General features: G+C 36.9%; 2 protein-coding genes across 2 annotated transcripts; one reads left to right on the top strand and one right to left on the bottom strand.

Annotated features, from left to right (window-relative positions):
* Window positions 1–12369: 12369 nt before the first annotated feature.
* Window positions 12370–19032, bottom strand: LOC142632900 (uncharacterized). Its single transcript, XM_075807218.1, has 8 exons — window positions 18921–19032; window positions 14775–15136; window positions 14229–14675; window positions 13901–14147; window positions 13650–13771; window positions 13320–13544; window positions 13074–13158; window positions 12370–12596 (listed from the first exon to the last, which is right to left on the bottom strand). The coding sequence occupies exons 1-8, from the start codon at window positions 19030–19032 to the stop codon at window positions 12370–12372; spliced, it is 1827 nt and encodes a 608-aa protein (XP_075663333.1).
* A 2177-nt stretch (window positions 19033–21209) lies between these two features.
* LOC142632901 (uncharacterized) lies at window positions 21210–21932 on the top strand. Its single transcript, XM_075807219.1, has one exon. The coding sequence runs from the start codon at window positions 21210–21212 to the stop codon at window positions 21930–21932; it is 723 nt and encodes a 240-aa protein (XP_075663334.1).
* The last annotated feature ends 5449 nt before the right edge of the window (window positions 21933–27381 follow it).

Consider the following 27381-nt stretch of genomic DNA (forward strand, 5'->3'; position numbering starts at 1 on the left):
AATATTGTTGCTATAATTTGTTGCTATAATCTACTCCCTTGAAGCCATTGATGCGTGAGATGAGAGTGGAGAGCATATGGGTTTCAAGCCTGGATTTTTGGATTCAGTCAGAGAGAGAAGAGCTTGGGTTTGTGATTGTGATTGTGGGTTCGGTCAGAGGAAGAAGAGAAGAGGTTGGGTTTTTGGGTTCAGTCAGAGGGAGAAGGGAAGAGCTTCAGTTTTTGGCAGCGTGAGTTAAGGGATTGGAAGCAGCATAAGGCGTGGGAGAAGGGAAGGGAGCATTGCGGCTTGGGTTGAGAGAGAACCAAGAAAGAAAAAAACTATAGAGGAGGCAGTGTGTGAGGTGTGGGAGAAGGGAAAAAATGTGGGAGAACTAGAAAAATGGAGGGAGAACCAGGAAGAAAGAGGGAAGAGAGGCAAAAAGTTGGAGCTTGATTAAAATGAGGAAAGAGCACACAGGTTTAAAAAATATAGTAGCTCACTGTAGCATGGTGTCAAAACTTATAGCATATAAAATGTTTAAATAAGTGTGCTTTTTCGGAATGAGATGCTAAAAAATAGCATTTTTAACTTTTGAGAGCTTTGAAGTAAACGCTCTTGGAGTTGGTTGTGATAGTGGAAGATGGGTTAATAAAATCCGTATTTGAGCAGAAGTTATTTTGCTCCATTAAAGATATTGCAATACTACCTTGGAATGAGAAGTTCAAAGCACGAAACCTAAGGGCTTGTAATTTAGTCCCTTGTATTGAACTTAATTTTATGAGATTGAAATTATTTCTCAATTGGCTAACTACCATTTTTTACCTTCCTATTTTGTAGATTATTGGTTGGAAAGCATGGGGGCGCCAATCCAATCAGCGCACCCACGTCCAATATGCACGAAAGCGCCGTGTGGCTATGGACGCGGCTACATGTGCGTCCTTGACGATTTTTTTTTCTTTCCTGTTTTCCAATTCGATCCGAAATGGGCTAAAACAGGCCCTAAATCGTTCCAATTAAGGCCAAAATAAGTGTTTAAAAAAAACATGAAATTTTTTGTCAAAACGCATCCTTTTGACATCCTAGTTTAAAGAAAAAACCCTAAACTCATTTCAAACCCTAATTTTTGTCACTTCATTATCTACTATTTCTCTTAAATTGGTATATGTTTACCATTACATGAAAAAATATGCTAGGTAATATATAGAAAATATAAATATAAATATAAATATATTTAATAAATTATTAATAAACATATCCTACTGCACCCATACCCTACTTTTTCAAAAATTGCCCAGTCATTGCACTGCACCGCACCTCCACCTGCATCCAAATCTTAATTCTAGGATATTGCAACGATGACAATATGTTTTTTTTTTAAAAAAATTTTATTTTTTATTTTTGATGCTTTCTTTGTGAAAGTAAGGAAGTGTTTTGCTACTGCTTTGGTGAATCTCACTGTATATTGGTTGTTGACATAGGCTTATCTCATTCCAACGTATTGAGCTACCTATTTTGGGAGAACCCGACCATCATCAAACAACTATTGATTCCAAGTAAGCCACTTCTGTCCTGTGGTTAGTCGAACTGGCACTAACATTTGAGTGACCCTGCAATCAAATAAATTATTATCTTACTTATAAAATAATAATAGTTTTATGATTATCAAGCTAATTTATTAAGTCTGTGTAATTTGTTTACTCCATTTTTTCTGTTGGGAAATTTAGACCCCGATTGATAGAATTAACAAGTTTTAAATCCAAGTTGTTAATTAGGTTTATTATGAATAAAATTTTTTAAAACAAACAAACATCAATATCATGTCAAAATATAAGTGCTGCGGAAAAATAAATAAGATAAGATATGATGACCTAGGAAAACCAATGAAACCAACCAGTTTCACAGTAAAAAACCTGAGGGGAAACCTTCCCGAAAAGCAATCTACTATAGCAAAGAAAAGTTTCAAATCTAGTACAAAACCTTTGTCCCTAGACTTTACAATCCCCGTAGATGAACTCACAGCAGAAATCTTCTACTGCTTCAGAACCTCTGAACTCTTCAATATATGAATGCCACCCTTTGATGCACAGATCCCAATACGTGACTCACTCCTTTGCACGAATCCCAGTACGTGACTCACTCAGCAACTTGAGAAAGAAGAATGTTGGCTGCAAAGTTTTTCATTTCATCAACAATGAAGATCAAGAAGCACTTGGTTACAAAATCCTAAGCCGGAAAGGATGCAGTAGCTTCTTTTAGAAAGAATAAGGCTTTGGTCATCTTTTGCAATTGTTCTCCTTCTATTCTCTTATGTGACAGCCTCTAAAATAAACCTTATATATGTCTAGGGTTAGGAGAAAAGAAGGCCCAAAAATACATCCACAAATTGGAATCAAAACAGAACTCAGAATTTGTTTTTCTTAAACCTCGACAGATAGAGGTATCGAGATGCTGTCGAGCCACGGGGCTGGAACAGCTCTTTAAACCTCGACATATGCTAGCTGTCGAGTTTTAATGATCTTGCACTTTTTAGCTTGTTCCTTGGACTTGTTCCTTGGACAAACTTGATGACCTCAACACTTGATCTTGAAACACAGTTTTTTGAATTATAAAACTCATCCTAAATCTATCCAATTACAAGTAAAGTGTGTTTTGTCAAAGGATTAGTCAATTACATAAAAGAATGACATATGTTCTAAACAAGCGAAACACATATGTCCTAACAATCTCCCCCCTTTGGCAATCCGTGACAAAACCACAGCTAACAAATGAACATATGAGAGAAGTCATAAATCACTCAACTCATATTCACTTGTTGAATACAATAAAATCTATCTTAACACAAACTCTTGAAAAACTTTGCAAGAAGAGAGTTTATGGCAAGTAGACTTTGACAACCTGTATTTCTGAAACACTTTAAACAAAACTCATTAAGGCATCTTAATGTGAACCAGAAATAATAGATTGCATAAAAAAAAGAAACATGTGTATAAAGAGAGAAAAGAAACAATACATGTAGAGATAGGTGAAGAAACATACATTATCACATATATATCAAAGATAAGCACAATGTATGTAAAAATTGGTTACAAAACCAAAAGATACACAACACAAAAATATATCAATATCAATGTGTATCAAACTAACTCTCCCCCTAAGTTAGTTACATAAAAAACTTTCCTCCATTTAACATGAAGTTCTCCCCCTAAGTCTATTACTCCCCCTGAAGAATGACGTTCAATTCTCAAATTTCTCCCCCTTTTTGATCCGATTGTCAAAGGGCATAAAAAGCCAAAAGACTTGACAGAGAGAGACAAAAAACAGATATAGAGGGAACGAGGAGAACAAGGAACCATAGACCTACAAGAGAAAGAAAGACAAGATGCTATGGACACAAAGGAAGAAAAAAAATGCAAAGCAAAGAAAAAAAATCATGCAAGAGTATCTCAATCGATCGAGAGGTGTCGAGAAGCTGTCGAGCCAACCTCGATGGATCGAGAAAGTGTCGAGGATCTATCGAGCAGACAGGAGATATCTCGATCGATTCACCTAGCTATCGAGAGGTGTCGAGATTGCGATAAGATGCAATAGAAGAGCTCGACAGATAAGCCAGGTATCAAGAGGTGTCGAGAAGGTATCGAGATTACTTAAAACAGTTTTTCAAAGAGGAGAAAAATAGAGATATGAATGCAATCAAAAATCTCTCAACAAGATCTCTCAACAAGAAAAATGTCATACATTTTGATCCAAAATATACACACACACAACACACTAAACAAGTCTAACCAATTTTATATTTCAAAAACAAGTTAAGACAGTTTAGTGAGCATACATCAACACATATAAACCTTGTGATGGTCAAATCACATTGTACCTGCACATGTATCAAGAGTAGCAAAGAATATTGCGTGTTGTGTGTGAAAACATCGCAAGAATGCATAAGTTTCTCTAAGTTATGATGATTTGAGATATGAGAAAATCACTTTAACTCACACACAATCATAACTGTTTGATGAGGACTATCACTTTTGAGGTATATCCTATAACTCCCACATCTCCTAGAAAACACGCTTGTAATAATATTGTAAAGCATTTTGTTCTTTTTGCTTTTATTTTTTTGCATATTTTCTTTTTATTAAGCAAACCATGCATGGGTATACAAAGGAAAGAAAAGAAATACCCAATTATGTTAAGCTTTTTGACATTGCACTTTTTGTATGCCGAAGCATACAGATTTCATTCATGATTGGTGGGTAACAGTGGTGAGATGGTTATTTATGCCTTTCTTTTAGGATTTTCTAGTCCTACCCGTCAAAAAGAGTGATATGAGTGTTAAATACAAGAGATTACTTAATCTTACTCATTACAAACAAAGAGCCACAAAACTCACTTGCTTAGTTGTGCATAGGAATGCTCATCTAAGCTACAAGAGATACAAAGTTTAGAAAACTCTATTTCAATGGCCATTTTAAGGTTCACAAGAACCAATGTACACAAACACACACTGTTTTTGTATTTTTCTGATTTTTTTTTAAAACAAAAATAAAATAAAATCGAAACAACCAAACAAAAACAGACAAACAATCATGAAAGCATGAAAGAAAGATGCATATGCATGAAGGCATGATAGAAAAATGCAGATGCATGAAAGCATGATTTCAAAAGCAGAAAAGAAATCAAGCAAAGAGAGTCCTACTAAAGATAGAAAGAATTAAAGTAGAGGACAAACAGAAAAGATAATTAAGTCTTAGGCTCCTTTCTCACCCATACAACACGAGTCTTTGGCCGTGAAGATGAAAAGGCACGTGTCCTAGTATGACTACTAAAGGACATAGAGGAATTAAAATTCCCCTGAAATTGAGTTAAAAAGCTCAAAACTTTTAATAACTCACCAAGAATAGGTACAGAGCCTTTAGTCAAAGGATGAGACCTATTTGACACTCGCTTATAAGGAAAAAACTTGAAACAATTAGGCTGAGTGTGATCGGAAGCACCACAATGGTGACAAACATAAGTAGTTTTAGAGCTACTAGACTTCTTAGAAGGAGGTCTAACCTTAGAGGTTGACAGAGACCTCAACTTCGGACAATGTGGCCTAATATGACCAACAATATGACAATGATGACAAGTGGGGACAAATTTAGAATTTTTATTCAACCTAGGAGGAGTTTAAGACATAGGTTTAGAAACTTCAACGTTAACATTAGATTGTTTACCTTTGTCTATCCTAACAATATTAGCCTTCAACTCTTCATTATTCCTTTTAAATGAGGGAATATAAAAATCTTTTTCTATTGAGTTAGGCTCAACAACAAGTTTGACACTAGTTAATTTTTCAATTTCAGTTTTAAATTCAAATAGTTGCTCTTCCAAACTCTTAATTTTTTCCACTTGAGATGGAATTTGATTTTTAAAATTCTTATTCAAATTATTGGCCTCATCCAATTTTGCAATCAAATCATCTTTTTCAAGCTTGACCTTTTTAAATTTAGCTTTTAATTTTGTAGAATATTCAAGAGATTTCATACAAAAATTATAAAGCTTGCAATAGGCATCATGAATATCATCATCATCATTCAACATAAGATCATGCAAATCAAAACAATCAAGAGTTTCCATGACAACAAGGGTCAATGGATCACACAGCAAAGATTAACCCTAATCAGAGTGTGCCTACTCTGATACCACTTGTTGGAAAATTTAGACCCCGGTTGATAGAATTAACAAGTTTTAAACCCAAGTTGTTAATTAGGTTTATTATGAATAAAACTTACTAAAACAAACAAACATCAATATCATGTCAAAATATAAGTGCTGCGGAAAAATAAATAAGACAAAATCTAATGATCTAGGAAAACCAATGAAACCAACCAGTTTCACAGTAAAAAACCTGGGGGGAAACCTTCCCGAAAAGCAATTCACTATAGCAAAGAAAAGTTTCAGATCTAGTACAAAACTTTTGTCCCTAGACTCTACAATTCCAGTAAATGAACTCACAGCAGAAACTTTTTACTGCTTCAGAACCTCTGAACTCTTCAATATATGAATGTCACCATTTGATGCATGGATCTCAATACGTGACTTACTCCTTTGCACGAATCCCAGTACGTGACTCACTCATCAACTTGAGAAAGAAGAATGTTGGCTGCAAAGTTTTTCACTTCATCAACAATGAAGATCAAGAAGCACTTGGTTACAAAACCCTAAGCCGCAAAGGATGCAGTAGCTTCTTTTAGAGAGAATAAGGCTTCGGTCACCTTTTGCAATTGTTCTCCTTCTATTCTCTTCTGTGACGGCCTCTAAAATAAGCCTTATATATGTCTAGGGTTAGGAGAAAAGAAGGCCCAAAGACACATCCACGGATTGGAATCAAAACAGAACTTAGAATCTGTTTTTCTTAAACCTCGACAGATAGAGGTATCGAGATGCTGTTGAGCCACAGGGCTGGAACAGCTCTTTGAACCTCGACACATGCTAGCTGTCGAGCTTTAATGATCTTGCACTTTTTAGCTTGTTCCTTGGACATACTTGATGACCTCAACACTTGATCTTGAAACACAATTTCTTGAAGTATAAAACGCATCCTAAATCTACCCAATTACAAGTAAAGTGCGTTTTGTCAAAGGATTAGCCAATTACATAAAAGAATGACATATGTTCTAAACAAGCGAAACACATATGTCCTAACATTTTCCTTCCTTAAAATTTAAATTTATGTTTTTTTGCACTTTTGTTGATCTTGATTGGAATGCTGATGCAAAATTTGGAAAATGAGCACTTATCCTAGAGTAGTATCATTACAATCCAAAAGTACTTTGTGAAGAAATATTATGGTGTTGATCTTTCATTTAATTAGGATATCTCCAAGCACGTGTACATGCTTGGGTCATGAAAAATATTATGAATAACTATTTTTTTCAAACAAGTAAAGACCCGAATTTTTTTTTAAGCAATGTGATGGAAGGGCACAAGGAAGATTTGAGGAGCTATGTGAATTCTGATTAGGCTAAATAAATAAAATTCATTGTGTTTGATTTGATTCCCATCAAAGAGGTGGGGAAAGGAAAAAAGAAAAACAAAAGAGTGTTATTTTATATAGGGTTAATATATAGACATATAAGGTAGAATACCAATTGTTGCGATGGAAATAGAACTCAAACTTCCTTGTTAATATGTTTGTATTTTCTTTCCTCATCCCTTGAAAAGAAAAGTATTCAAAATACATAAGAATTTTCCCGAGTTCTAACTTTTATGATTTTCTTTTTGCCGTGGCTGTTTCATTTCTATTAGTGCACATAGAGATTGTTTAGTTCTATATATATATTCCATTTCAACAAGTGATGGAAGCAGAATTATTGACAAGGTTAAAAATATTTTGACTTGCTCCTCTATTAGAGTTTTTTTTTTTTTTTTTTTGGTATGGATGAAAGAAAATAACATAGAAGTTGGGCATTGGAATCAGTATCTCAAAAAAATAAGAGTAAGGCTGCTTATCAATGACCTCTCTCATACCCAGTAAAAATTGAGAGTTTATACTTTATTGTATTGGGTACTACATTTATCAAAAAAAAAAAAAAATTAAATTGCTCAATCATCCCTAAATAATTGTCCACTTTGAAAAGAAATTTTTTGTTTGAGCTAACATTAATTGCTTACCCACCTACCTAAGATTATGAATTTTTCAATCGTACGTTAATTTTTCATTGAAAAAGGTGAAAAGGTAAATCAGATTGATAAAAAAGTGAGCTTTTGGCCCTAAGGAGAGGGGATAGGGGAGTCTGCTTTATGAGGTGTACTCCTAAGCCCGATTGCTCTACCACTTGGGATAAGGTATTTGTGTATAATATATGTGATTACAAGGTTTACAGTGGAAAGTGTCAAATAATTCTTTAACTTTTTGACAAAGGGATGAGTTTTGGGACATCCGATAAAGGAAATTTAGATTGTTAATTAATTTGGAGATGGAAAGATGATTATCTTTAAATGACTCTGTTATTTTGTTGACATAAGAATTTCATGGGGAGTAACTGAAATGTTTTGTCCCTGAAAGTTCAAAAAGCGTGTAAAACACCTTTGAACGTTTAGACCCCCAAATAACAAATTACCAATTCAAGCTTATAGACAAACAAGGTACATGCGAAAAATGTAAATAAGCTAAAACAGAATTTATAACATAATCTAAACCAGATAAAATCACATTCACAGCAGAAATTAAATGGCAAAGATTAAGGGAAGAGAGATGCAAACACAAGGACAACACAACGATGTGTTATCGAAGAGGAAACCGATGCCCTCGGCGTAAAACCTCTCCACCACCCTCCAAGCGATCAATAATCCACTAAAAAATGTAGTTGGGATACATGGATAACAGAAGACCCTCCAAGGCTAATCTACCCAAGCCCTCCAAGCTCCTACTCCAATGAGGTTGCGCCGAACCTATTTCTTCTTTAGCTTACTGGATTCCGCTATAGCCCATAGCATCAACCAATATGAAATTGGTCTCTTCCTAATTGCTTCCTAAAGTACCAAACAGCCTTCTCACAAATATGGGTATGATGAGTAAGGGTTTTGGTAATGGACCTCCCAAGGATGTAACAATGGAGAGGAAGAAAGTAGAGAAATTTAAGGAGTCTCTATGTGAAGATTGTGGATGAGTCAATCTTGTTTTTCTCTAGGGTTTCTCTCTCAAAATTCTCTCTGGAAGCTCTTTACATTTCGTGGGTAGAAGAGGTATTTATATTGGGGTGAGAAAGGAATGTGAAGAGTCAGATTTTTCCAAACAAGGCTGGCTAGCGGCTTAGCCTCGCGACTTGGCTGAGTTGCGAGTTCAAGCCGCAAGCAAACAGAATGGCCAGGTCGGAATATTTGTCTTGTAGTGCTCCAGCTGGCGTGACTGTTCAACTTCTTTACACACTTCACTCATGTGCATCATCTGGTGACTTGCAAGTCGCGAGCCACCCGCGAGTCCCTACTTCATTGCACATTCTTAAGCATTTCTTCACACTCTCTCACACACTACCCTTACATGAATCTCACCTAAATACAGGGTTTCTAAGTGTTGAATTACAAGCAAATCGGCACGGAATAAAGGCAACACAATGGTTGATAAATTTCAACCTTACAATCCCATTTTCAGAGCTTCAGTTACACTCTTGAGAGTGAAGGGAGTGCAAGTATTCTCAAAGCAATGAGAAATGCAGCATACGAAGTACTAAATGAAGCATACAAAGTACTGTATGGAGCATGTGCTTTATTTCACAACATTCTGGTCACTCAAGATGGTAATGATGCTTTATTGGCCATTGTTAGAAACAGGTATGCCAACTGAGTTTGTGTTCATAGGGTGAAGTCCTGTTTATTATTCTGTTTATATTGTTTATGTGCTAACTTAAATCTAATTGCAAATTTTTTCAGGCGGGGAGCACTATTGAATGAAGTGCTTTTGTTGGGATGGGATTTAAGAGAATGCATTATACGCGTGATTTGTCAATTTCTCAAATGTGGACCCATCGCATATAAAATTGTCGAAGTTCCTCACCGATGTGGGTATGCGATATTGTTAAGGGAGGGTGATGATCTCTTAATGGATTTTAGAGATACAAAAAATCCGCATTGTGTGCAATCAAAGACAATGCGCGTTATCTTATGTAGAGGATGAGCATTCTCCTGTTGAAAAGCCAAGAAACCTCCCTTTTGATGTTTCTATTGCATTGACACTAATGCTTACTAAGTACAAAGATGGTGACAAGGACAATGTGACTTCAACCAACAAACAAATGTGCTCATACAGTTGGAGAATCCCAGAATGGTTATGACTATGAATGACAGAAAAAAGGTCAAAAACTTAACTTGATGGAAGTAATTTTTTATTTTGATTGTCTTGAACTTAAACTAGAAAATTGAGAGATACAGGGTCACGCCAATGCAAGGGTCTTTTGTGTTCAAGGCGAATATATTACTGTGTTTATTGAAAACAACAATGGGTTGGTTCTACGACTTTTGGAAGAAATTGTGGTGTACAAAAGTAACATTCCAAGCCTTGCGCCCACATCAAATTTATCACTTATGGATTTCCATGATGAGACACACAATAACATTTTTATCTACTGTGGAGAAGCTTCAGATACGGATGAAAGAAGCTGATTCTTTTCATGCGTTTCTTGTTCTATCTTGTTTTGAAAATTATTGAGAAAGAAGTTTATGGAGGTTGGAAGAGAGTTCTTTTGAGAGAAAAGAGATTTCTTATTCATCCAGAAAGTAAAATGTACAAAGTGACTAATTAAATAAGCTCTGTTTCTTTATATACAACAGCAGAGGTGTTAATATCTAAAACAGAAAATTAACTAATTTCCTAATCTAACGAAAATACATATCCATCATTGAATGCGTGACAGCTGGACATCTCAAACAACTAATTGGGACTTAATTCACTCACATGCTGTGCACGTGCTTTCACTAAACTATATACTGCCGTTTTTCTTCTTCAGCTTGCTTTGTTCTTTTAATCTCACGCGTGTTGTTTTGCCTTGCACTTGACAACTGGCTTTGCCGTTTTTATTTAACTCAGTTCCAGGTTCAACACTCCCCCTCAAGTCCTGAACTTTGAGTTCTGAGACTTGACTTTCTTGATCTGAAACTTGATCTGTGACTTGTGCCTTTACACCCCTGGGAACGAAAATGTCCTTTAAACCCAATTTTCCAGAAAGTCTTGTAAAGGCTGAAAAACCCAATGCTTTGGTAAATATATCTGCCACTTGTGAATTAGTAGCAACATGGAATGTCTTAACATTCCCTCCATGATCTTATCCCTTACCAAGTGACAATCTACCTCGATATGCTTTGTCCTCTCATGAAAAACCGGATTTGCAGCTATATGCAAAGCTACTTGATTGTCACAAAACAACATAGCTGGCCTTGCATGATTCACCATTAAATCCTTAAGTATCTGTAGCACCCAAGTGATCTCACAAGCCACACTTGCCATTGCTCTGTACTCAGCTTCAGCTGAGGACCTCAAAACTACACTTTGCTTCTTAGACCTCTAAGAAATCAATGATCCTTCTAAGAAAATAGCATAACCAGTTAAAGATCTCCAGTGTCAGGGCATCCAGCCTAATCTACATCATAAAAGGATTTAATATGCAGATCAGATTGGCTTGGAAAGAAAATGCCTCTTCCTAGTGACCCTTTTATATATTGAAGTACTCTGTTGGCAGCTAGCAAATGAGGCTCTCTTGTCTGTGATACAAATTGACTCAACCTATGCACAACATAGGTGATGTCTGGTCTTGTCAAAGTAAGGTATAAGAGCCTCCCAATAAGCCTTCTAAACTGAGCAAGATTTGTCAATGGATTTCCCTCATATTTGGACAACCTTAAATTCTGCTCCATGGGAAATTTCCAAGGCATACTTTCGTTGGTTTAAGCTTATACCTGCATCTGTTCTAGCCACTTCATGCCCTAAGAAGCACCTTAAAGACCCCAGGTCCTTTAATCCAAATCTGTCATCAAGAACCTTCTTCAAATGTTGAACACGAGCTGGATTATTACCAATCAACAATATATCATCTATATAGACCAAAAGCACTGTGAAAGAAGATCCTTGTGTATGTGTAAACAAAGAATAATCTGGCTTGGATTGAATGTAGCCCATTTGTAGAATGGTGGATGAAAACTTCTCAAACCATTTTCTAGAAGCTTGTTTCAGTCCATAAAGGCTCTTATTCAATTCGCATACCAAATTCTCCCCCTTGCTGTGAAAACCAGGGGTAAACACATGTAAACATCGTCAACTAACTCACCATGTAGGAAGGCATTGCTGACATCCATTTGGTGAAGGAACCACCCATTCACAGCAGCCAAAGACAACACAATCCGGACTGAAACTGACTTAGCAACAGGACTAAAAGTCTCTGAATAATCCAAACCAAATTGTTGGGTAAAACCCTTAGCAACCAAACGAGCTTTGTATCTCTCTATGGAACCATCTGAGTGATACTTAACCCTATATACCCATTTACAACCAATGGGAGATTTGCCTGTAGGTAAAGGGGTTAGTGTCCAAGTATTATTAAGCTCCAAAACCTCAATTTCCTTGTCCATGGCAGCCCTTCACTCAGGAAATTGAACTGCTTAAGAAAAGCAAACAAGTTCTGATGGGACAGAACTAACAACCATGATAAAGGATGAAAACGGAGGTTTAAGATGTAAGTAGCTGATAACATTGGAAATGTCATAAGGCAAGCCAGAAGCAGACTTGGTACAAACTGCTTTACAAGAATAATAAAAAAGGTAAGCAGGTGGGTGATGAGGCCTGGTTGATCTCCTTAAGGCAGGTAAAGAAGAAGATGATGAAATAGGCAAAGAATGATCAAAGGAAGATGGTGAAGGTCAAGGCTCATTAGATAAAACTGGTTCTAAAGATGCAGCAGGCTGAGAATTAGACTGGGAAGGAAGAGGAATAGATGGAAGAATTGGAGTTGGAATGGTGGAATCAAGTTGGGAAGAAGCCAAGGTAGAGTCAAACAAAGAAGAAGCAGGATGATCAGAAACAAATGATGCATCAGAAACACAATGTGGAAACACAAAGGAATCAAGATAAGAAGTGGAAGGGTGAGCTGAAGAGGTAAAAGGAAAAATATGCTCATAAAAGATGACATCCCTAGAGATATGAATGGAATTTGATTCAATATCAAGGACCTTGTAACCTTTAATGCCATGAGGATAGCCCAAGAAAACACATTTTCTGGCCCTAGGTGCAAATTTATGCCTATTATGTGATAAAGTGGATATGAAACACAAACAACCAAAACATTTTAAATGATTATAACGTGGAGAAGATTTAAAAAGTAGTTCATAGGGACTTTTGTTGTGTAGAGATCTATAAGGCAATCTTTTAATAAGATAAACAACAGTAAGAATGCAATCACCCCATAAGCATAAAGGTAAATTGGATTGAAATTTTAGTGCTCTAGCAACATTGAGAATGTGCTGATTCCTTTCAACAATGGCATTTTGTTGAGGAGTATCAACACAAGACAGTTGATGCAAGATGCCCTTGGAATGGAAAAAATCCCTTAAGAAAAATTATGTACCATTGTCACTCTTAATAGTCTTAACAGAAGCACGAAGTTGAGTATGAACAAAATTAGGAATGAAAAATTGAGTATCAGATTTATTCTTGAGAACATAAACCCAAGTACAACGAGAGAAATCATCAGTAATTGTTAAAAAATACCTAAGACCTTCAACAGTACAAGTGGAAAAGGGACCCCACAAGTCACAGTGAGCAAGTTCACTTATTGAAAAGGTAATCTCTTTTGTTCAAAAAACTGACAAACCTCACAACAATCAGACTTATTGAATACTTCAGAATCTACAAGCTTATTCAACAAAGAAAACTTTGAAAAAGAAGGGTGTCCCAATCTATTGTTCCATAAAGTGGAAGAAGAATGGCTAGTAGAAGCTACCAAAGCAATAGGAGTAGGCTGAGAAGCAGGAGCTTGTAGTAGATACAGCCTTGGACACTCTTTACCTAGACCAATCATGCTCCATTGAGCAAGGTCCTAGATAAAACACCAATGTCCAAGAAAAATAAGGCAACAAGAAGAAAGCTGTGTAAGTTTGCTTATGAAAATGAGATTAAAGCTAAAGGTAGGAACACACAAAACATTGGTGAGTGTTAAAGTGGGTGAAATCTGCACAATGCCTATATGTGTTACTAAGGCCTGATCCCCATTTGGCAAGTAAACATAAGTATGAATAGTAGAAGTGATAGCAGTGAGTTGTGATACTGAGTGGACCATATGGTTAGTAGCACTAGTATCCAAAATCTAATTATTAGACTTAAAACTAGGCTTGTCAACAAAATGGGCAGAAAAAACAGAATGTGTGAAATTTAGGGGAATCCAAAATGGATTACCTGAAAAATTGGAAAGATCAGTAGCAGATGAAGCTGATGTAGGTGTTAGGGCAGATTGAATAATGGGAGCAGATGCCATGACAGTAGCAACTTGATGAACAATAGAAGTACCAATGCCTGAATTAGCAGCTGTGACTATTTTCAAATAGTTAAGAAGCTGCTCACATTGAACTTGGGAGATGGGACACTGAGGCAAAGAACCTTGGACAGAAGCTTGTGGAGAAGTCAATGCAACACCAAAAGAAGGCTATGAAGGAGCAACAAATTTAGATTGAAAGCTATGATTATTATGGATCAAATTAGGATTGGCCAAGGCAAAACCATCCACATTGCCAAAATTTCCAGAAGGAAAAATTGCTGAAATGTGATTAGCCATAGCTTGATTACTTCCCTTGTGCTTGTAGCCTAAAGGATACCCATGTAACTTATAACACTTGTTTGCAATATGACCACTAAGGCCACAGTAAGTACAAATGGGTCTATCCTTCTTAGAATGACCTTTATTACCACTAGTGCCTTGGTTCTGGCCTTGATTGCCATTAAAACCCTTAGCATGAGTAACAAACATAGCAGTAGCCTCAGTAGGATAAACTACATTAACTCCATGTCCAAAACTCCTTCTCTTTTCCTCTTGTGAAATCAAAGAGCAAACCTTGCTAATAGATGGAAAAGGTTCAAGCAACAAAATCTGCCCTATAATATTCCCATAACTATCATTCAATCCCATTAGAAAATGAAAAACATGCTCCTTATGTTGTGCTTCCAATTGAGAAGCCTTAGAACCACAAGTGCAAGCACAATTGCACATAGTAAAAGGTTGAAAATTAAAAAACTTATCCCACAGTGTTTTAAACTTAGTGAAGTATGAACTTACTGTGAGTGAACCTTGAGAAAGATGAGCTATTTCCTTTTGTAGCTCAAATTGCCTTGGAGTATTACCCTGTGAAAGCCTATCTCTGAGATCAATCCATAAATCCCTTGCAGTGCTGATATACATCACACTAGCCTTGAGATCCAAGCTGAGAGAGTTGGTCAGCCACGAAAACATAGTGGTATTACACCTACTCCAAGAATTGTACAAAGGAGAGGTAGGATCTGGTTGAGGAATCAAACCATTCACAAAACCAAACTTGTTTTGTGAACTTAAAGCCAAGAACACTGATCTTGCCCAACTCAAGTAGTTCTCTGGACCATTTAAAGATTGTGAAGTGAGAACTATTCCTAGACTCTCAGTGGCTGGAAGAAATTAAGGATTGTTAGCAGATTCATCTTCCATTGCTGCGCTTGAAGATGGCATAGATTATGTCGAAGATTGTGCTTGATTAGCTGTTGAATCGGAAGCCATGAAAGACTAGAACTTTAAGCAAACACGAAGGAAAAGAGGAAAAGACTAGATCTTCAAGCAACACAAGAAGGAAAAGAAGAAATCGAAGACTAAAAACTGTTTGGCAAGAAGGAAAATGAAAGAAACTTAAAGAAAATCTCGCTCTAATACCATATTGAGAAAGAAGTTTCTGGAGGTTGGAAGAGAGATCTTTTGAGAGAAAAGAGATTTCTTATTCATCCAGAAAGTAAAATGTACAAAGTGACTAATTAAATAAGCTCTGTTTCTTCATATACAGCAACAGAGGTGTTAATATCTAAAACAGAAAATTAACTAATTTCCTAATCTAATGGAAATACATATCCATCGTCGGATGCGTGACAGCTGGACATCTCAAACAACTAATTGGGACTTAATTCACTCACATGATGTGCACGTGCTTTCACTAAACTATACACTGCCGTTTTTCTTCTTCAGCTTACTCTGTTCTTTTAATCTCATGCATGTCATTTTGCCTTGCACTTGACAACTTGCTTTGCCCTTTTTATTTAACTCAGTTCCAGATTCAACAAAAATACTAGGGTATTGACGGTTGGGTTAAGATTTACTGATGTGACTGAACATGTTGGTTTCCTGGCTGATGTTGGGACTTTGGCAATGTGGCCTTTTTTGTGATGGTCTGCTTGTACAGATTCACCAAAATGCAGTTAGAGTTTGTTTTCCCACCTCAAAGCCCCATTTAGCGGGCACTCCTTTGCATTGGCCGGTTTCAATGTCTTGGAAACCGTCTAAAACAAGTGTTAATTCAGGGGCGATCGAAATAATGTAGTCATTGTGTCCACCTCCAACCCATGTTTTAATGTCGAAATTGTGGGAAAATATAATTGTGAAATATGTGAAATGCATCATATGAGGATGGAAAATGATATATCATGCATCTCCATACCTCCAAAGCATTAGAATAACATTTATCATTGGGACGCATATTCCATCACTGGAGATGTTTTCCTTTCCACCAAATGATGACCCGAGGCCAGGAGTTCTTGCATCAGAGAAAATTTCACTAGTGGATATAATATTTGACTGCATTCCACAAGATGTGAAATCTTTATTGGGTGAACAACTTTTTGTAATATCAAGTTTAAGGAATGGAATTGTGCTCCAATTTAAGTGGCCTAATGCCTACAACATGCTTTCATCAGAAATTCTAGGATTCGAGCATCTACCACTTCAATTGATTAACCACTAGTCCTTTGGCAACAAACCTGTGATGCTTGTTTCACCGGAGGATTCCCTGAAATCAGATTTAATTGTTCTTGGTGACGAACTTCGCTTTTTGCATGCACACTACCGTTCATATACTTTTATCTCAAATCAACCTCCGACACAAGTCACCCCTATATCTTGTAGTGATTGTCCTCGAGGAATACTTTTTGCTACAGATAACAGTTAGCAATTGGAGTCTCTTTGCTATTCATTTGTTTTATTTATGGATTTTCCAAATGGATCTACAATAATATTTGGGTTTCATAGGATTATAGGAATTAAGCTGTAAATTTAAGGTGGAATTTCGTGCTAATAAGTGAAAAAAGATATGTATTAATTTAAAGTTAGGTACTACCTCAATAGTATTTAGGTTCAATTTTATTTAAAAAAACAAAGAGAAAAACTAAACAAAATGAAGTTTATACACATTGTTCACCATCATGACCATAGAGTACTTTTCTTTCATACTCTCAAATTTTGACATGTTGGTACACTAACATTTTTATGATCTTGATTTTATGACTCTCTAGACAGGGATGCACAATAAGCTGAAAGAGAAAGAAATGTAACTTTACAGGCATCCTGAAACAGTTTGTGTATCATACAACAAGTAGACTTTGGCTCCTATCAATATATATATATATATATATATAAACGGAGACCTCATGCGAGAGAGCATGAGGTTCTGCCATGTGATGCACTCTATGAAGAGAATTGAGATACCTTTAAGCGATATTAGAGATAAGAACAAATTTAAAGGTAGAGACTCTTTATTTCCTTTGGTTCAATGTTTTAAGACTATTTTTTTTTATTCAATGTTTTAAAACTACGATTTATTTCATTTGGTTCAATGTTTCAAGACCTTCCATCTCTCACACACAAAAAACTCTTTGCATTTCCATTCATCCTTTTCACTTTTACTCCTTTATATACACACATCCATAGTCTTTCATATCATCCTATCTCAAATACACTTAGACAAAAAATGGTGCCATTTAGCTTCAACCTTTCAATGACACATAGATAACTCCAATGTTGCAGTATTATTTTATTGTAACCCGTATGAGTAGGCTATAACCAAGGAAGGGGGCTTGCGTTTTTTATTTAGTGATGGTAGCTTACGGTTTTGATATTGAAGTTAGACATTGTAGATTTTGTGAAGGTTATGATTTGCTTGGAGTCTTTGGGTGTTTGAGATTTTGGTTTGGAAAGTTATAAATGTATTTTATTTTAGAACTAAAGAAAAAGAAACATTCTAATTGATTATTTATGAAGTTTTTTTTTAAAAAAAAAATTTTGTGTTAGAATTCATAATTTGTAGGTTTTTTTGTATGTAGCCATAGTGGTAAAAACAAAAATCGATGGTGACTTAAAAGTATTTTTCTCTTCTTTTTTTAAAGGATACAAAAGCCCAACTAAAGCCAATTAAATTTTGATAAATGAATGTGTTTTTAGCAAATTTTTCTTTGTTTAATCACATTCTCTTTATGTTGATACTTACAAATGATTTCCTTAATTCCATTGAGATAACTAATTGGGTGTTTATGATCAACGTCTCCATATTTGGTTGTGAGAATAGAGTGATTGAGAAATTGTTTGGTAGGTTGCTTAAATTTATGTAATTTTAGGATATAAAAGTATTTTATATTTTAAATTCTTATTTTTAAATTTCAAAATCATTTAATCAGTTTGAAAAATAAAATCCACTTTTAACAGTAAATATTATAATATATTATAATCTTACAATGTTATATAATTTTTTAAAATAAATTATGAATTAAAAAAAATCAAGTTTCAAAGTATTTAACAATATTGTGGACAAACATAAATATTATACAACAAAACAAGTATCAAGTATTATATGTAGATTTTAATATACATAAAAATAATTTCAAATGAAATTATAAAGTACCCCACGCATCGCTCAGAATATCATCATCTAGTTACTATTGAAAAGATTTTCCTGTGTACAACATATGCTTCTGGCAACCCTATGATAATGTGGTCCTAGCGTCGTATAATTTTGCTCTTAAAAAAGTAATAAAGTCAATGACACTAGTGAGAGTTTGTAGTGAACAGGTATTGGTTGACCTTATGGCTGGACCAGAAATCCTGACAACCAATACCTATTCACTACAAACTTTCACTCACGCCATTGAATTTGCTACTTCTTTACGAGCAAAATTATATGACACTAAAAACACATTATCATAAGGTTGTGAGAAACATATGTTGTACGATCAATTTTTAATCTCAATAGGAGCCAGAGTCTGCTTGTTGTATAATACACAAACTGTTGAATCATCTAATATCAAGTATTGCAAATATCTAAATAGCAACACTGAAAATTTTTTCTCTCCGTACAAACACTAGTACCTCCTCCCCTTCACCTTTCCCCTGACCAATCCAACTGTTGCCACCACGTCCCACCTTGTCCCCTGCCTTTAACCTCCATGCTAGCCGTATCCCTGTCCACTATCTTCCTGATGCTCCCAACCATATAACCCACCACCATCACTACCCCGCCCACACCAGTAGCCATTTTTTTCCAACTTGAGGATGGAGGTCGCCGACCTTGTATCCCGTACAGAGAAGATTTCGTGTGAAGAATCCAGACTAGAGCTCCCTCCAAGCCAAGACCCTATGTTATCCCCGGACCTCAACTTAATCGGTAAACTCATCACTTCCAAAGATACTGGGCTCAACTATGTTAAAGACATTGCTCTTAGAGCCTAGAAACCAGTCTACTCAATGGAAGTCAAACGATTAGACAATAACATTTTCATGTTTTCCTTCCAACATGAAGTGGATGCTCACAAAGCGTTCCTCAGGCAACCGTGGTCATGCAGAGGTGGACACCTCATTCTAAAAAGATGGAGCCCCGATATCACCTGGCAAGAAGTCAACTTTTCTACTTCCACGTCCTGAGTCCAGGTTCACAGGCTTCCTACCTTGTGGAGAACAGAGAACAACTTAAAAATGATAGGAGGCCGTCTAGGCCAAGTCCTCGAAACGGATATAATCGGAGACCCCGGCAGATGTTGGAAGAAATTTCTTCGGGTCCGAGTAGATATCCCTATCGAAAAGCCACTATTACCAGGCTTCTTCCTCCCCTGGCCAAAAAAATCTGACATTTGGATTGGACTCAAATATGAGAAGCTAGTCGATATTTGCTACAAATGTGGAAGTATCGGGCATGAAGAAAAATCCTGTAAAGGAAACCTTTTCCAACTATGCAATCCGAAAGGTACTAGCTTCAATGCAGCTGGCCCTTGGATCCGGGCCTGAAATGATGACTACCCACCTGACGCGTTCGCGTGCACGGAGGTCCCAGCTAGAGCCTCCGGCAGCACCAAGCCTTCGTCGGTACACACACAGGCAATGACAGACTGTCCCATACCAACTGTACAACCTGAAGAGACGTTGGCACCTTTGTACTGTACTACCCCAAAGCACAGTACTGTGTCATCCATCCCGTACCAAACGTAGCAAGTCCACACCACACACACTACACCTGAGCCACCTGACAAGAGTACAAATACAAATGCACAACCCCAACCCTAAGCCGTCCAAGACACATTTAAAAATTATTTTGCTACAGTATTTCCAGTTTTCAGTTTTCAGCAATAAGCTCTATCTAAACGAACCCTAAACCACCCTATACATCAAAACCAAATGAAAACACGCAATCCCTAAAATCCTCAGCATCCCCAATCTCAGCACCTTTGAAGACCACCATCACTCCCATACCGCATACCAACCCAAGCACAACTCAACCCTGGCTAAAGTCTTCAATCCAGCCCCCCCTTGTAACCCACTCGCCCAAGCCCAAAAGGAAGAACATAGAAGAGGAGATAGCAAATTTTGCCAAATGACCCAGGAAGGCAGCGAATGGTCCGGAACCGGTATTCTTCGACCCTGACACCGTCTCACTCATCCCTCAATCAAGGTTAGAAAAATTCATGTGACTAGAAAGGCAGATATTTAAAGATGATGGGGATACCTGTAAGTATTTCTCCCATATGCACCTTCCCCCTGTACACCCACCCATGAAAACTCATACTCAACTGCTATTTCGGCCGAGGAGGCGGGCCTTATCATGCCCCCACCGTCTCCATGAAGCTACTCAGTTGGAACTATCGAGGCATCTGCAACACCTCAACAATTCGAGCCTTAAAGGCTCAAATAAAAGGGGTTAGACCCGATTTAGTTTTTTTGTCCGAAACAAAAGCTAGTTTTAGTAGAATGGATTATCTTAAAAGTTCTATTAGTTTTGATAATATGTTAGTGGTTGAAGCAAGTGGTAAAGCAGGTGGTCTTTGTGTTCTTTGGAAAGAAGGTATCTTGGTCAGGGAAGTTGAATATATTAAAAATCTCATTGCAGTCTTTGTATCCGATTTCGTATGTGAATGGCTTATGGTTGGGTTCTATGGTCCACCTTACTTCTCTAAAAAAAAAAAGGCTTAGGGAAACCTTATGGCTCTTCTCGAGTCTCACCAAGGACCCTGGATGTGCATAGGTGATTTCAACTATGTCATCAATGAGGAGAAAGTCTCAGGAGGAAGGAAAGGCTGCTCCTCAGCTACCAATTATCTCAAACAATTGATGTTTGAATTTAGAGCCATTGATCTTGGTTTTTCTAGAAACAAATTCACCTGGGCAAAAGGCAGATAGGGAAATGCCTCAATTAAAAGAAGGTTAGGCAGGGGTATAGCAAGCATGTCCTGGAGATTGGCTTACGCAAGAGCCTCCATAGTCCATCTTGGCAATATAAAATCTGATCACGCACCTATTCTCCTAGACACAAACCCCCAGTCCAATTTTGCTCATCGAGCATTTAGGTTTGAAGTCACTTGGCTTAGGGATGACCGGTGCCATGATGTCATAGAATTGGCGTGGAAGGATCAAGTTGCAGGGTCTAAATTCATTAGATTATACAAGAAACAAGCTTCAACCAGGGATGCTTTCCGGAAGTGGAATAAAGAAGTATTTGGTAACTGTCAAAACAAGATAAACTCTCTGCTCCAAGCCATCAAGGAAATACAACAAGGACCCCCCATTGAAAATTCTAAAGCGTTAGAGGATGCTCTCCAATTAGAATTAGCTGAGTGGTTGCTAAGAAGCGAGACATTGTGGCGGCAAAAATCTAGAGAGCTTTGGCTTAAGCTTAGTGACAGGAATACCAAATTCTTCCACCTCTCCACGATTATCAGGCGTAAGAGGAATAACATTGATGCAATTAGGGATGAGCAAGGCGCTTGGATCACGGAGACTGAAGCCACCAGAAGTCCATTCTTAAACAACTTTAAAAATCTTTTCAGCCAAAAGGAAGTGTGTTTCCCTCCTCATTTAGAGCACCTGGTACTCTCGAGTATCACCGAGGATGAAAATTCTGAGCTTAGCAGAATTCCCACCCCTGAGGAAATTAAGGACACTGTTTAACATGCAAGATCTCAAAGCCCCTAGACCAGATGGATATCCTGTTATTTTTTACAAACAACTATGGCCAACTGTTGGGGATGATGTCATCAAGGCGGTCACATCTTTTTTCCACATCAGGTCTATGCCCAGGGAGGTAAATAGTTCTCTGATTGTACTCATTCCTAAATGTTCTAACCCCACCTTTGTTCAGCATTTCAGACCTATAAGTCTTTGCAACGTGGTTTATAAAATCATCTCAAAGCTCTTGGTTGCAAAACTCAGACCACACCTTGACAAGATTATATCCCTGACACAATTAGCATTTATACCTAATAGGTGGATTGCAGAAAACCAGGACATTGTCCAAGAAATATTCCATAGCTTTAAAGCCCGTAAAACCAAGCTTGGACTCATGGCGATTAAACTGGACCTCCAAAAGGCATATGACAGAGTTAGTTGGGGATTTATCCACACGGTGCTTCTGCACTTGGGTTTCAACGAGGTTTTCTCCAACTGGGTGCTCTCCTGTATCTCCTCAGTTTCCTTCAAAATCTTGGTTAATGGGGGCAAAACTGGAAATTTCAGGCCAAGCAGAGGACTGAGGCAGGGGGATCCACTTTCCCCCTACCTTTTCATACTAGGTCAGGAGATTCTTTCAAGAATGCTAGATCATGAACTCAGGCAAAGAAACATTAAGGGAATCAAAACTAGCATTAGCGGACCAACTATCACACATGTGATGTACGCCAACAACATCGTCCTCTTCTCTAAAGCCACCAAAAAGGATGCAAAAACCATCTCCAAAATCCTGGAGAAATACAGCCGCTGGTCGGGGTAGCTTGTAAACAGAAGTAAGTCAGGTATCTTTTTCTCCAAGCACACTTAAAGAACCACCCAAAGGTCTATCAAAAATTTTCTCCGTATCAAGTCCCTTAAAAAAGACACCACGTACCTTGGAGCACCACTCTTCTTAACTAGAGCCCCGACCAAAGACTTTGCCTACCTTCAATCAAAATTGGAAGCCAAACTTGCAGGGTGGAGAAGTAAGTGTTTGTCTTGGGCAGGGAGAAGAACACTTATAACTTCAGTGGCCCAAACCATCCCCATCTATGCCATGTCATCCTTTAGTATCCCCAACAAGGTGTGTAATAACCTCGATTCCCTCACTAGAAGATTCTGGTGGAAACCCAAAAATCAGGATGGTAAATTCCTCGCTTGGAGATCTTGGGACAAACTCTGTTTCCCAAAAAAACAAGGAGGTCTTGGCTTCAAAAAAGCTAAGGAAGTTAATAACACTCTGCTGGCCAAGCTAGCATGGATGATTGCATCCAAAAGGGACAGTCTATGCATGAGTATCTTAAGAGCTAAATATAAAGTCAGTAAGAATTGGCTTTATGCAGACAGTCCTAAACGTGCGTCACCCATATGGAAGGCAATCGAGCAAGCAAAGAAAGTCGTTGTAAAGGGGGCATGCTATTCTATTGGGGATGGTACATCCATCAATATCTGGCAAGATCCTTGGGTTCCTTGGATTAAAGGCTTCATCCCATCCCCCAGACAAAAGGCAACTAGGCCATGTCCCTTATTGGTGTGCCACCTTTTTGATCCGAACCTCCTCTACTGGAAAGCTGACCTAGTCAAGGCTTTATTTGATACCCAATCTGCACAAGCCATTCTCTGGACAAACTCATTTGGGTACCCGAATCAAAGGGTTGTTTCTCAGTAAAATCAGCTTACTTTGTTGGTCGTGACCCTTCTTCCCTTCCTCCCTCTTCTGGAATAAATTGGAGCAAATTGTGGCAGTTGAAAATTCCTGAGACGACCAAAATTTTCCTATGGAGATTAGGTGTTAATGCTCTACCCACCAGAGAGAATCTTATGTCTCGGCTTCATATAGCTAACCCAAGCTATGTTTTCTGTAAGGAAGCAATTGAATCACCTTGCCACCTCTTCTCGGCTGTCTTGCATCCAAAGCCTTATGGTTCGCTGCCTGCTGGGGTCTTAGGACTGAGGTGATGGTTTCGAACCAACCCGAGGACATTGTTAAGTGGGTACTTGACCCCCCCAAGCGTCCTTGATGGTCATCAGCAACAAGGGAAGGTATCCCTTCTCATGGCTCTGATTCTGGAAGAAATTTGGCAATTGAGAAACATTTCATATCTCCATAATTCCACCTAGGACGTACTGAAGTCCATCCAGCTCATCCACAACAAGGTACATGAATTTTCCCTTGTTGCATCCCCCCCTTGTCTCCCTAAGCCTTGTCCCAGTCAACAACATTGGCAACCCCCTCCTTTGGGTATGATAAAAGTTAACGTGGATGCTGCAACATTAAACACTTTTGCCACTATCGCTGTAATTGCCAGAGACCACGTCGGTGTGCCAGTCAAAATTTGGGCAAGGACCATCAAGAAATCCTCACCGCTACAAGTTGAAAGAGATGCAATACTATGGGCAATGCAATTGGCCAGGATTGAAAGATGGAGTCATGTGATCTTCGAGGGGGACGCTAAGAACTACATCGATGCCATCAACAACCCGTGCAACGCCTATCCTTGGACGTTGATCATTCCCATTCGCAACATCAACGCTCTTAAGGATTGTTTACTTCTTGTTTTTTTGTATGGGTTAGTAGGTCCTGCAATGGTGTAGCTCACCATGCAGCTAGATTTACTTTAAATTCTCGTTTGGCTTTTTTTTTCAATAAGGATAATCTGCCCCCTGCCCTTTCGGCCTACTGTAAGGCAGATTATCCATTGTGTTCTTCCTTTTTCTATTAATGCATTACAGCTTATCAAAAAAAAAAAAAGTTTCAGGATGCCTGCAAAGTTACATTTCTTCTCCTTCAGCTTATTGTGCATCTCTATCTTGAGAGTCAAAATCAAGATCATAAAATGTTAGCGTACCAACATGTCAAAATTTGAAAGTATGAAAGAAAAGTACTCTATGGTCATGACGGTGAACAATGTGTATAAACTTCATTTTGTTTAGTTTTTCTTTTTGTTTTTTCTAAATAAAATTGGACCTAAAACCTATTGAGGTAGTCCCTAACTTTAAATTAATACATGTACACAACCATTTTCACTTATTAGCACAAAACCCCAGCTTAAATTTACAACTTAATTCCTCTAATTCTGTTTTTTTTTTTTTAATTTTAATTTTTTTTTATATACAAGATAGAATTTCTACTCTAACCTAATCTAGATGTATATGTATGTAAAACTCCCTCCTAGAGACTTGAACCCCGGCCCTTGCCCCTACACCCCACACCAAGGGGGAGCGGTGGTAACTTAATTCCTATAATTCTTAACATCTGAAATACTAACAAAGAAAAATGGAAACAAAACAAACATGGTAATCATTAATTAAGAGATTTCACAATTTGCAGTGAAATTACAATTTTTCTTTTTGATCCTTACCTTCAATCATAGAAAGGTGATTCTCAGAAACCTTCACCGGTGACTAAAGCGATGGGATGCGAAAAGCAAATTCACTGAACACAGAACATGAGAGAGATATCAAAGAACAAGAAAGAGAAGAAGCGCCTTTTGTTTCTTTCTATCCTTTTTTTCTCTAGGTTTTTTTGCTATTATACGTTACCTGCTTGGCCTGTAATTAGTGTCTCGTTAAAATTAAATTAACGGTCAGGATTAAAACGAAGTGAAATACACGGTTAACATGGACGGAGCTATTATTGGACTAGGGGGCAATGGCCCCCCTAAATGTTTTAAAAAAAATATTATTATATTAATAGGTACTAATTTTAGCAATTTTATTTAATAAAATTACACTTTGCCCCTCTTAATAATGCCGTCAATTCTTTTGAGAGTAATCTTATAGTCAAAAACGTTTTTACAATGTTTATACAAATTATTGAGGTAGCAAATTCTTATTGGTTCGTATACTTGCATAACTTTTTACGTATCAATAACCACTTATCACATTAGCAATTTGTAAAAATTTTGTAGCTTTAGCATTTTTTACCTTTTAAAGGACATAAAAAATTAATAGATTAAATCTAAAATAAAATATACAAACTCAAAAAAATTAGCTCAACAACAAAAATTACCAATAATAAAACTAAAAAAATTAAGTCTAATCAATCTATTTTACCCAAAACAAACTACTTAGCCATTTAAAAAATTTTAAACAAAAATTTTTAGTAGTAAAGCAGTACACTCAAAGGTTGAAGTTGCTGCACACATGGCTAGCAGCAGAGTCGCCTCTCTTAATTTCAAGTCCTGGCTCCGTCCTTGACGGTTAAGGTACAAGTAGGTACAATACCTACTAAAAATATAAAGGGTACAATAGAATGACCCTAAAAAAATAGATAAAAAGAAAAAAGAAAAAAAGAAAAAATGACCCTTAGGCCTAACTGTGACTTGGGATAAGATAGAGTGACTAAGAGATCGAGAAACGACGCCTCTTTGCTTTGACCTTGTCCCGCTGAGTTTTTTTTGTTTGTTTTTTTGATAATGGTGCTAATTTCTTAATATGATCAATTTGTTAGGAAAAGTTGTGTTTGATTAAGGAGTACCTGTCAAATTAAAAATGAGAGCTCCAATTTCCCTTAAACCTTTTCTCCCTTCCTCCAGAAACATCTAAATATGAGCAGCTCTAGAGTAGAGCTAGAGTTCAATTCCCAATTTACCCAACTTTTAATAATAATTGAATTATGTAAGGAAAAACACATTCCCTTTCTTTTTGAGGTTTTTCCTTCCCAGAATAATACTTTTCATAAAAGAAATTACAAAGAAATAATAGGAAAGGATTCAGTATACTAAAAGTTAACACAGAAACAATATAAAAGGTATACGTCTTTTAATCACATTTTTGTTTTTACTCTAAATTGAAAGCTAGACCTACTCACTTGCACTAAAACATTCTATATATACCAAAGTGTTAACGACAGAATTCTGTAAAACTAAATCTTTTTATTTTCTTTGTGACATAGAAGTTTAGGAATTTTGAATAAAAATTCTTATAATTTAGGGATTTTAAATAAAAATTCGACAATTATAAAAGAAAAAAAAAAGATTGATTATTTATCATAACTTAATCAAAACAAAAAAAAAAAAACTAGATTTTAAGGCAATATAAATCATGTACACTTTTATTGGACACACCAAAATGTGTCAATCAAACTATAAAACTCTAAGCAAACAAAGTAAAATTTGATTGCCCATTTTTTACCCTGGGGTGTAAATATTTTGTGTTAGTTGGTATGACTATAATCATATGTAAGGATTCCATTGTTCCTTTTATGTTTGTAATAAACATTCAAAAGATAATAATAGATACGAAAATGATGAAGACACTTAATTTATATTACGCACCAGTCCAATTAATTGGCTAACTCTCATTCTTCAGAAAGGAGCTTTCGATTTAGTGTAAAAACAAAAATGTGTTTAAAACATTTTTTTTTTTTTAAATGGACACATACATATAATATACCCTTTTATATTGTTTC

This window comes from Castanea sativa, chromosome 4, assembly GCF_040712315.1.
Source record: "Castanea sativa cultivar Marrone di Chiusa Pesio chromosome 4, ASM4071231v1".
NCBI lineage: Eukaryota > Viridiplantae > Streptophyta > Magnoliopsida > Fagales > Fagaceae > Castanea > Castanea sativa.

Bases quoted from the DNA above. Each gene is read 5' to 3' on its own strand.
- LOC142632900 (XM_075807218.1), bottom strand. From the start codon at position 19,032: ATGGCTACTGGTGTGGGCGGGGTAGTGATGGTGGTGGGTTATATGGTT. The intron at 13,545-13,649 runs GTTTTGTGTGTT...TGTTTTATCTAG, and splicing joins CCACTTTAACACTCACCAAT to GACCTTGCTCAATGGAGCAT. The intron at 13,159-13,319 runs GTTTGTCAGTTT...TATGTTCTCAAG, and splicing joins ATAAGTCTGATTGTTGTGAG to AATAAATCTGATACTCAATT.
- LOC142632901 (XM_075807219.1), top strand. From the start codon at position 21,210: ATGTCCTGGAGATTGGCTTACGCAAGAGCCTCCATAGTCCATCTTGGC.